Source organism: Pimephales promelas, chromosome 3 (assembly GCF_988280905.1).
Source record: "Pimephales promelas chromosome 3, fPimPro1.hap1.1, whole genome shotgun sequence".
In the NCBI taxonomy this organism is placed as follows: domain Eukaryota; kingdom Metazoa; phylum Chordata; class Actinopteri; order Cypriniformes; family Leuciscidae; genus Pimephales; species Pimephales promelas.
This window is the reverse complement of record NC_142771.1, coordinates 18,499,939-18,512,215: the sequence shown is the minus strand read 5'-3', so window position 1 is coordinate 18,512,215 and position 12,277 is coordinate 18,499,939. Positions and strand designations below refer to the sequence as shown.

General features: G+C 37.4%; 1 protein-coding gene across 1 annotated transcript in view; it reads right to left on the bottom strand.

The window, feature by feature from the left end:
* Nucleotides 1–12,277, bottom strand: part of fam171a2a (family with sequence similarity 171 member A2a) — a 29,605-nt gene that overhangs the window by 16,895 nt on the left and 433 nt on the right. The window contains exon 2 of the mRNA XM_039685662.2: nucleotides 859–1,086. Within this exon, the coding sequence (XP_039541596.2) occupies nucleotides 859–1,086 (228 nt within the window). The remainder of the gene's footprint in view (nucleotides 1–858; nucleotides 1,087–12,277) is intronic.

Sequence of the window (12,277 nt, the reverse complement as noted above, 5' to 3'; positions counted from 1 at the left end):
AAGCCAATCTTAGAGTGAGAGAGTCAAAAGAGGACACGGCCTTCTGGGGCCCGACTCCGAGCAGCTGCTAGGTATCACAACGCGGGCCGGCACGCTCCACACCCAAGTGAGTGTTGTTTAACATTCCTGTCCATTTGTGTGCAAAGCTCCATCTGGATTATAGATCTAGATGGTTAATCTAAATAATAGGACGAAGCCAACAGATCGCAAATCACTCGTCAGATTCGAAAAGTTCACTGAGGCCATGAGAAAAAATGACACCATGTTAACAGTTGCACTCGATTCAGATTCGATTACGATTCAGAGGGCTGCAGCACAATGGTAAACATTAATCAATACTTCTTTTTTTTCTACAATTGTATGTTAAGAATTTTCAGCTAACTGTATTGGCTATACTATAGCTTCAAAACATACAATCTAATCGGCCACATTCACACTAATGTACTGCTCTGTCTAATCCCCTACAACATAAATGACTGTGTTTACATTCATTTCAGAGCTTCAATTTGAGCTGCAAGTGCATTCTGTAGTTTAAAAAACGAAACTTCATAATCGATTCAGAATTGTTGAAGAAAGAATCCTAAATGCATCTGAGAATCGTTTTTTTCTATAGAAGCCAGGAACCATTTAATCTACAGTCAAATGCTTCAACTATATCCCTCATTTTTAATAAGGGATTCATATTTTTCCAGAGAAGCCCATATACACTAACAGGTCTTGCTTTAACAGTTTTGACAGGAAGCCCAGTTAATACGCGTGCATTTCAGAATGAAACTGGTTTCTAATAATAATCTGCAGGCTTCCCCCAACATAATGTAGAAAATAGTTCAGTCTTCCAATAGTACAGGAAGTACTCACGCGGGATGCGGCTGGCATGCCAGGGTGCTGAGTTTGTGACAAATCCATGCTTTGACGCTGTGACGATGACCCACGTTCCTGGCCGGTACAGGAATGTAAGTGTGACAATCCCATCTCCTCCAGCAAGACTGGATGCTAAGATGCTCTGGTTTCCACACACCCGAACTGTGGATTCCTTTAGGGGTGACAGGTCGCTGTTATCGAAGACCTGGACTTTAATCAGCACCTCTGTGAAAAAAAGAATTAAAGGCTTTTTAAAAGTGGACATGTTTTTTCCAACTTTCTTTAGTGTGTAATGTTGCTGTTAATAAGGAGTTTGCTACATTACAAAGCACAAAGTCCCTCAAAAGGGAGTTATTCTCTGTATCAGCAAGCACTGTTTTTAAACTCCCAGTAACACCTTGATTGCAGTCTTGAGTTTCACAATATTCCTCACTTAAAATAAAAAAGGGGGATGAGGCCTGGTTAAGTTGTGTTAGTGTGCTGAAACTCGCGGTTATGATAAGGGGTGTGACAATTCCGAAACACACTCGAAGCTTTATATATAGTAACAAAACAGTGCTACTGAGAAAATGTGAAGATAGGTGCTGCAACAATGTAAAATATGTGAAAAATTATGTTTAAAAAACAAATTCAAGCATGAAAACCTATTCTAGTATACCTCAAAAACAAAGGAGTAGTCCCCCAGACAGCAAACTGACATTGAATCAACGTGGAAACGACGTCTCCCATGACATTGAAACAACGTTGATTTTGCTCATCGAATTAACGTTGAACCAACGTCAGACGCGGCATTCTTCAAAGCTAAATGAAAATCGAAAATTGGTTTGCTTTCATAACGTTGAAACAACGCGTTGATTTCAAGTTGATTTTCCGTTAGTTTTGAAAGAATGACGCGTCTGACGTTGGTTCAACGTTAATTCGTTGAGCAAAACAATGTCAGATCAACGTTGTTTCGATGTCATATTTCCACGTTGATTCAATGTCAGTTTGCTATCTGGGCCGTGTGGAGTAGTTCCAATGAGTAGCACTGTTTCGTTCCACTTTTGACGCATAAACATTAAATCGAAAATGTACCGAACTCTTTTAATTTTTTTGTAGAGGAAAAATATGTTATATGTTATCTTTATCGTTTTTACACCCAGCTAGGTGCAGTCTGTTCCAAATCTCACTGTCCCCCAATCAACGATTTCCAGTTTTACATGTTAGTCAAACCATCTTTTCCTTTTTAACTGATTGATAAGTGGTAAATAAGTGGGACCACAAACAAAATCCACACAAGACCACATCCGTGTATGATACTAAAATTTTGTCGTCTTATTGACCTAAGAGTTTTCCTTTTAGAGAGAACCTCTAGACCTAGTGACCTCCCCTGAACAAATGACATGACTATGTTTAGAAGTGTCTGTCCTGATACGACACGTGAAATACTCTGGTTTGTTTACATTGAAGACCAGAACGGAGTGCAGTCTCTACTCAGTGAGCCGGATTGTCTGCCACCATGTTCGATTGACACTGGGCAAATGCAGCAATGCTGTCTGGTTTAGTTCCTGGACATGTGCTTACTGTTCGAGACGGATGACCTGGTTCACCCATAGAATTTTTACAAGCCAGTTAGAGACATGTAAACAGGCCAGGGAGATGGCAAGTCTTTGCCCTGTTTTTTTTTGGAAGATCTGGGTACACAAGGTTCCTTCTGGATTCAAGAAGTTGAAAATATTGTAAATACATTAAAATATAGTTTAAGTTTCCATTTTTTTTTCAGCAAATATATTTTTATTAACTCAACTTTTTACTTTAAAAGTCACGTTTTCCAACCTGAACCGCATACCAATGTTTGCTTTGCTTTCTGTTCACGCGTGCATGCTGCAGTGTCCTTCAGGACGTCTCATTCTTTTGATTCTAAATGGGTCAATTGATGCATGTTACCATGGATACTTTGAGATGTCAGCAGGCTAACTGTGGGAAAAAATGGGTCCCTGCATTTCCTGGTGAGGGGATACAAGTTCGGTTCAGAAAATAAGATCCGTTGAGTTTTTGATGGGCTGTCGATCTAGTTGCACATCACAGATTAGGGGTGGGATCTTATATCTTCTTAAAAAATCTTATATCATGATATGAGTCATTTTATTTGACAATATCCATGTATATCACAATATAGTTATTTTTGCTTTAAATAAGATTGATATAAAATTTACACCATTTAAAATTTTCTAATTTTCGTCACCAATTTCAATATCACAAAAATAGGCTTATTGCCTGACTAAAAAAAAAACCTTAATGAAGAAAAGTAGAACAAAAACTATAAAATGAGGACACAAAGGAAAAAGACCTACCTGGTAAACGTCATTTGTGAAGAAATCAGGAATACTACATAAATTGTAGTATTTAAAAAGTAATCAAAAATGCAAAAAAAAAACACTACATAGTCTCCACAGTGTAAATTAAATGTATTAATATATAAAGTTACAAAAGTGATTCAGTCAAGAGCAGTGAGAGATTTGATTTGTCTTTTGTTCTTTGATTAACATTAATGACAGATGGCAGCAGGTTTATTAGGCTGCTGTCACTTTAAGTGTGAAAGCACGGATCCAATATACTGTTACATGTGTTTGTTTTCTTAACAGTTTAACTTCATTTAATACATAAACGACTGTTTAGAAAGATACTTGCAAAGACAGGCGTTTTGACACATATTTTGACACGTGTTTTTGACCATTCAACCTCTGAAAATGCCAAAATAGTACCAAAAATAACTTGCATGCTCTATGAGCAGCGGCTTCATATGTGTGCTTCTCTAAGATAATAATAATAACTGTTTAGTTTGATGTTACCTGTAAAAGAATACCTGCTTAATAATTATGCCCATCTGAATATAAGTTTTTCACTTCCAGCTTGTGTTAATTATATAGACCTATCAATTATATAATTATATATAAAATTAATTATAGCTATCGTGGTTTGGAATTGTTAAAATATGCATGGAAAAAAAATATGAGTACAATATCGACTGCAAGCACTCACTGTACACACACATGCACAAAGTCATATTTTTTGTCAATTTCTAAAATAAAACCTTCAGACCCTTTAACTGAAAGGAATCAGAGACAGCGACATGCATAATATATTATTACATTAATATATATTTTATATTACACATTCATGATTCCTCAGAGGAACATTAACAGAGCTTTATAAACAAAATTTAAAGGATTTTCACTTCCACTCAGCCACAAGGATTTCCTGCACACAATTCCATTTCCTGTCTATTGTTTGAGTTGAAGCGCAAGGCGCAAATAATCCAGGAAACCTTTCTGAGACATAAAAGTTCTCAGCCTCAGCGGAAAACTGAACTCACAGAAAAACTTATTTTACAACAACTTTATTGAAAATCTGGCATACAGTTTATAAATATTTGTCTGCCTTTGAGTGGAAGGTGAAAACAAACCCTACATTTTTTACTCTTTTCGTGTTTAGTCCTGTCCACTGTGATAGTCTCTTTAAAACAAACAGCACTTCATTATTTGCTTGTATTAAGGAGCGAAATCTCTTCCACTCACTCACACAGTGGCCATCAGCATTTCCCTGCAGGCTTTGTGTCTTTGTTATAGGGGTGATGAGACTGCATGGAAACCACAGCACTCGGAGTAAAGCATTAATGTACATTTGTCAGCAGTTTGCAAAGTCTCACTTTTGGATAATAAACATTTTCAACATTTCCACCCTGTTGAAATGTCTTCTAGTACCACTTAAAGGTACAATATGCACGATTTTTAGCCACCAGGTGGCGCTAACTTCTTACAATAAAAAAGGCGTATATTAATGACGTATATTCCGCATTAAGCGGAATATTGTCGTCAGCTGATGGATCTTTTATGGATGAGTGAATACATTGATGTTTTAACATGACTGTGACGTATGACGTATACATGACGTATACCAGCGCCACACGCATCGTGAGACCCGTGGATATAAAATAATAATTTAACAAAATAAAAATTTCATTCTATCGAACTACACACAAGTGCTGAATTAATACTCACACAGGCCAGTTTATTAGAGGAATTTGAGGTAACGCAGCGGTTTCACTTGCTCTAACAGTTAGACTATCACAATAAACGGCTTTTGAGTGTGTTGAATGTTAGTTAGGTTGTTTGTTTGTTGGCTGAATGAGACTAAGCTAGATTAACTTTAGAGAATAACATACAGATCATCTTCTAACGTTCCATCAAGTTGAACTAAATAACATTGATTAGTTTTATATACATTTGCTCACCTGATTGCTCAAGTAACATGCAACACTTGTCTCGAAATCGAAGTTAGTCGCGGACGTGGAGCTCTTTGCATTTTGAAAGATGTTTATCTTCGTTTTAGTCCTCTTTTTGTCTCAAAGTCTGCTTGCCATGGTCCATAATGTTTGAACAATACAACAACAGCGTGAGCGTCCTGCTAGGCATAATGGGCATAACCGACCCAGTTGTCAACGTCTGTCACCATGGTTACTATAAAAATATTGACTGGCGACTCCTCACCCCTGCTCACACGCCTCATTTCCTTGGTTAAAATCGCAATTTTCTCACGATTTACAAATAGTTGGAAACATTTGGGATATTGTAAGTAATCAACTAAACAAAATATATAACGCCTCCGCTGCGCGTTGGCCGGTTCACGCCTCGCCGTCGTCCATAAAAACCTGACAATGGACACCTCGTCGGGCATTAACCCTTACATAAAGTAATACAAATTTTTTTTATTAATTATAAATTAACTATAAATTAATTATAAATTAGGCAATATTTAAAGGGATACTCCACTTTTTTTGGAAGTAGGCTCATTTTACAACTCCCCCAGATGGTTATTGATATTCTTCTAAATAATAAACGGTAAAACCCAACTGTTTAACCCAACTGTTGTAAAAAGAGGAGTATCCCTTTAAGGCGACTACATTTTCAACAGTCATTGTGTGTGTTATAAAGAGCAAACTCTCTCCTCTGACAGAAAGAGACAGACAAATGAATGACAGACAGATGGATAGACACTATACAGACAGACAGATAGCTAGATAGACAGATACGGTCTCTAAATCTTTTTAAGATGGTTTGGAGAGTCCTGGATAAAGAACATCTCATAAATCATTCCCAAAAGCCTCACCCTTTCCCTAAGCCCCAGCTGGATGATGTCCTTTGTCCAAGAAAACAGTAACTCAGGTCCTGCTCAGCAGGACAAAACGTTATGCAATAGCTAGACGGAAAAAAAAGAAAAGAAAAAGAAAACATCAAACAGAAAACATACTCCTATTTGTTCTATGCAAATATTAGAGTACACCCACTCTTCATGTGATGATAACACTTCGAGATGCACGTGGTCCCTGTCTCCTCAGGAGATGCTTATAAACCAGGAGCTTTTGCAGATATTTTCAACATGGTGGTTGTTATGTGAAAAAAAAAAAAAAAAAAACACTACTAGGATCCAAGAAAAAAAAAAAAAAACTATGTAAGATCAAACAGCTCAAGGTCTGACTTGTTATTTAGCTTGTACGCTCTGGCATCTTTACAGATTTAAAGGACTGCAAAAATAAACCAGTCATCCAGAGTGCCAGATTTGGCTGGAAGTGAAAAAATATCTTCTAAGGTCTCTGAAGGTGTTGATACAACCCAGGAGAGGAAAAGCACAGCAGAAATGTGTTGACTCAGCTCTAATGAACCCATTGTTGCTCAGGGAATTTATATAGACTTCTGCACAAGGAAATGTTTGTCAGACTCAAGCCTGAAATTCGCAAGACTGCTTGCTTCATCTGTCAATGGTAAGCACTTAAAAAAAGAAAAAAAGATTTAGACAATTTATCAAGAATCAAAAAGCTTCAGCAGAAACTTATCGTGAATAAAAACAAAAAACTTGCTTAAGGCCGTGTGTCCACCAAAGCGTTTTTTTGCCAGCTGAAAACGCTGAAGACGCCAAGCTTTGGGCGCTTGACAGCGTTTTGTCAGCGCAGCGTTTTTTCCATTGAGACTTTTCGTTGCTATGATACAGAATATCCTCAGCATTGCTTACTTGTAACTGATTTCGCAGATAATTTGTTTCATACTAAAAATGTATTTTTCATCCATTTTTTCGGTTTAGCTCTGCCAGCTGATGCCGTTGTACAGAAAGAATGTTGTGACAGTTGGTCAGTGTAGTATAGTCCCGCCCCTTCTCCACTGTGATTAGACGGCAAAAAAACGCTCAGTGCCTCGTCGTTACGCTCATGCCGTTTAGAAAACGCGGTGCTCCCATTGAAAACAATTGAAAACGTCCGCCAGGTGCATGGAAAAACGCTTTGGTGGACACACAGCCTAAAGCTACACTGTGTAATATTTTAAAATGATTGTTTAGCAAAAAACACTTCGTTCTTTGAAAATCATATGTTCTCATTAATGTGTTATCACTTCAACCAACTAATTAAGTATTCTCCTAAGTGTATAATATGCCATTTAGAATAAATACAAGCGAGTCGCTCGAATGGTGGAAGCCATGTTGTGCATCCATCATGACAAATACATTAGACAAAGAGGGACATCCATGGAAATTCAAGCTTCGCCGTTCGCGTTTTTACACTCAGTGGCACCGTGACAAATGCGAGAGGGAGATTACTCGCGACCGCCGGTAGATTTGAAATAATACGTCCACCGTAGGTCATATACAATTTTACCGCTAGATGGGAGTAAATCCTACACAGTGTAGCTTTAACATTTAGAGAGCCAAGTGCGAGATTTAAAATGACTTTCAACAGATAATTAACTACAACATGATTATTTATATGTTGTGCATCAACAATAACATGTTTGAACCATTCCTCTTTTACTACATTTTATTTATTTCCACTGAACGAGCTGCCAAACAGTAACTGTAACAGTCTGCTAAGAATACTGAATGGCGAAAAAGGATTACAAGCAAAATTAGAAACCCTTTTTAAAGCCTAATCCAGATTACTGTTTCAAAACATCACTAAACTCATATTAGACAATAATACTGAGCAAAACACAGATTTAACATAATAAACAAGCTGCTGTGCAAGAAGATGTCTGGCTAAAGTGTGTTTTATGGGCAAAGGGTTTAATGTAGATGATGTAATTTCCAATTTTTCCCTAAGCTTTTCACGCCCACCAATCAAAACATCTAGACACATTGTGATGATTTGAAGCAGGATCTCCACAGAGGTCAGGTTTACAGGGGCTCTGCTGCTGATAAATCTGCCGTTTCCTCCAAGCACGAGGGTGTCTGGTGTCAACAAAGAAATTCCTACCTTTGAAGAGCTGCCTAGGGGAGTTCATGGTGGGCTGATGGCCAGACGCACACTCCTTAAAGATGTGACGGCCCATGTAACCAGAAAATCCTGCCAAGCTATTCTATACCCTTCCGCCCACAAACAGTCCCAGCTATAAAGAGCCTTCAATAAAAGATCTGCTGTCAAAGCACATGACGTCATCACCTTTCAGCCAAAGCAGGTTCTTTAGATTTGCAAAATCACAAAACAGTACTCAATTCACTTCATATCACTCTCTAATAGTGGTTAATGGAACCATTTCAATAAGTTAAACTCTACTAACAGCATTGCATATGGGCATGTAAAATAATGCGATCATCAAACGGCATACACATCAAAACTGCCTTACGTTACCGAATGAAATGTCGATCTTGTGGTTCAGACTGTGCAGCTTTAGGGGTGTTGATGGACTTGATGGTCATTCTGAATCACACAGTCTTTGACAAAAACTTGATTTTCTCAGCCTTTTCTTAAAAGTAGCTTTTTTTAAGAAAACTACCCACATTCACGTTGATAAAAAACAAAAGATTCATAGAACAAAATATTCTGGGGGCCATGGAAGTTTTATGAAAATGATCAAAAATGCTGCCGCTGGCTGGCTGGTGGGCGGGCGGGCAGGGAAAGAGTTAAACTCCTCGCTCAGATAACTCTCCCCACTACTGGTAGAATTTTCTTTCATTTGTGAGACAATGCTTCCCTGACATTAATGGATTTTTTCAGGATTTTTGGATGTTATATGGTAGAGGGCGCTATTACACATCTTCTAAAATAGTACAGCATCTCCTGATCAAAAAACATGCGAAGAAGAAGCAGAAACAAGCGAAAGCATAAGCATGTGCATATATATGTAAAATAACGCGATCATCAACACTAAACAGCATATAAATCAAAACTATTACTTATTGAAATGTCGACCTGACTCGACCAGGACAAGTTATAGGACTGTGCAAGCATTAATGGTGTTGATGGACTCAATCTACTCCATCTATGTTTTTTGGATTATCGGTCTGATTCTGATCTGGATGTAGTCTTTGACAAAAACACAATTTTCTCAGCTATTTGCTCAAAATGTAGCTTTTTTTTATGAAACTTACACACATTTAAGTGTTGATTAAAAAAGTAATCATGGTAAAGTAATCGTTTAAAGTAATTACTTTAAAGAATTATGGGGATTGTAATTTTTCACTAGGAATTTCACTCATAAAAATGCATTGAAATAATGCGGGCTGATATACCATCGATTAACAACTATTCAAAATCAATTCCCCTATAGAGAAAATGTATTGGATATACTTTCATAACCTGACTGTAATGCTAATTATATCATGGCTGATTTGATTTCACTGGAGCTGCATAAAGTCATACAAGTTTCGATGGCATCTAATAAAAGCATCATGCAGGACAATGCAGCGATTGTGTCCCAAATAAAAGCATAGAGTGGCAATCCGGGGCAACACTCAAACAAGTGCTGTCATGGTAACACTCGACTTTGCATGAGAGGAGGATGTAAAACCCCTTAAGGGGAATCTCACAAAATCTACTGAAAGTTGACAATGCCAATGACTGTGGCGACTGGACGGTATCCGACACAATCATGAACACAAGACAAAAGGGAAGTGCAAAACTACTTTTTTCCAAACATTTAAAAGAAAACACCCCAATGCTTATTTGAATATAAACCAAAAACTATTATAAGAGGAAAAATACAGCTGTTTTTAAAACTGCAAAATGGGCAGGGTCAACACCCTACCAAAGGCAAAGATGGTTGCTCTAAAATCTCTAGCAGTCAGTGTGCATTAGTGTCAAGGCTGGCCTTCCCTCACCAGGTTTTTGTCCCGAATCTGAGGTCGCAGCTCTAGGTGTCAGCTTGATTAGGATAGGGATGTGCGTGCCTTGCCAGTTGCCACTGCAAAAAAAATCCCATCAGGATAACAATATTTCACGCTCTGGTAGATGCTTTACAGCATGTCAGAAACAAACATCTGATGCCTCAATGCAATTCACACAACCAAAACTCAACCCTTTAGCCCACAACTCTAAAGATACACTGTTTAAACATATGATCACAATAACAAAATTCTATATGTAGCCTACACAAGGACGGACGTAAGTGAAAATCAGTGTCAAATTTCCTGAATGTCATGATGAAAGTAGAGAAGTGACAGGAAGCTGCCCTGCTATCCTGCGATTGTGTTTAAAGGGTGAGTTGACAACTTATTTTATGCAGTGCTGAGAAGAAACATCAGATTCATTTCAACTTCACAATATCGCACTTTAAAAAAGTACAGACTTTAGAGGAATTAAGAATGATGTAGAATGTCGATAATCATGTGAGAAAATGAGTCATGCTGCGGTAATTAGGTGCTTCCCAATCTAACAGTAATAAATGATAATAATTATTAATAGATGGACAGATAGAGACAGATAAATGGACAGACAGACAGAGCGATAGACAGATGAACAGACAGACAGATAGATGGACAGAGAGACAGACAGATAGATAGATGGACAGACAGACAGATAGAAAGATGAACAGACAGATGGATTATAGAGAGATGAGGAATAACATTCTCTCTCACTGGGTTTTCAGAACAAATAAATAATTCAAAAACAACTCACTAATATGTGTGACATGCTTAATATGTGCATAAAAACATCAAGCACACCGAACAAAAAAAATTATCTGTGGAAGGATATGATAATGCACTTTCAAAAGACTATCAAAAGACTTTGCAAAAACATCACGTTTTTGACTAACTGATTTAAATGTTTCCCATCAGCACAACAAGGAGAGCTTAGTCAGCGGAGCCCTTTCCAGCAGACTGCTTCGCAATAAAACATGGATAAAAAGGATCCAAGGCTTTTTAAAACGTCATCCCAGGTTTCTCTCGGCTCTGGAACAGGGAACTCACACATGGTTTTATTATGTGGCTTCACCTTTAGGTCTCTCTTCAAAGGGTCTCAGTAAAGGCTGGAGTCCACTGGCTAGCTAAATTAACTTCTGATGTCAGAAGAAGAAACCTCTGATGACTTTTTAGAATACAGATTACAAACCACAAAAAGTGACAAATGCTTAAGTTTCAAGTATTTAGGCTTTCTTTACATTTCTGAATTTAAACAACCTGAGTTTGTGAGCTGCTCAGTGCACATGAGAGAAAAGACGCTTCAAGCCCACATTAATATTCATTGGAAGTCGCTGAGGAAAAAAAGGAGGTTCACAAAAGAGTTTGCACAAACAGCTCTTAAAGATCCGCTTGGTGCTATATTGACAAAATGGAAAGTTAAGTAGAACTGTCTTTAACAATCACTTGTAATGATTCTTGATTTTTTTTAATGTTCATATTAGGATAAAAGACATTTATTTAATCTAACATTAATTTTTTTTATTAATTCTTGCTTAAATTACAATATTTGTTGGCCAAAACAATGATTTGATATTTATATGTGTTACATTTTACATTTTTAGAATAATAATACCCTTTAAATTATGTTGACAAGTCCACAATGCTGTGACAGATTTTCACCGGGGCAAGTTGTCACAAAGACCAACAATTGTTCAATAAACTTTTTTTCCTCTGGTTGAGCAGGGGAAACAGAGATTTAGATGCAAAATAGACATTTATAAAAAGGATTTGTACCTCAACAAACTTTGACTTTCAAAAACAGAAATATTTTCTGGAATAAAAAGTGTGACAACTCTCCCCTACAGGATACTTTTAACGTAGCTATAGCCTAGATTTATTCAAATTAGGCTATTAATAAATACTGAACTTAAGACCGACATAAAGACCGACAGGGAACAATGTTAACGGTCAGTCAACTTTCTTTTTCATGGAATTTCGGATGGGCTTGAAAATACGAAATGATACTAGCTTTAGTATAGTTATTGTGCACTTTTTTTACATTAAGATAAGAATGCCACATAAAACTGTGTTACTAAAGCTCAGGGCCTGTTTAACAAACTTCTTCCTTTTACATATCACGGAGGGGTCATGTGAGGGGCCGAACAGTTCGAAATCCTTTGTTTCCGAACTGTAACTCCCATAATGCTGTAAAGTAAATGTGCGCAAACACAACGAACGGCGCGTGATAAATTGCTGTGAGCCCAAATGCGGC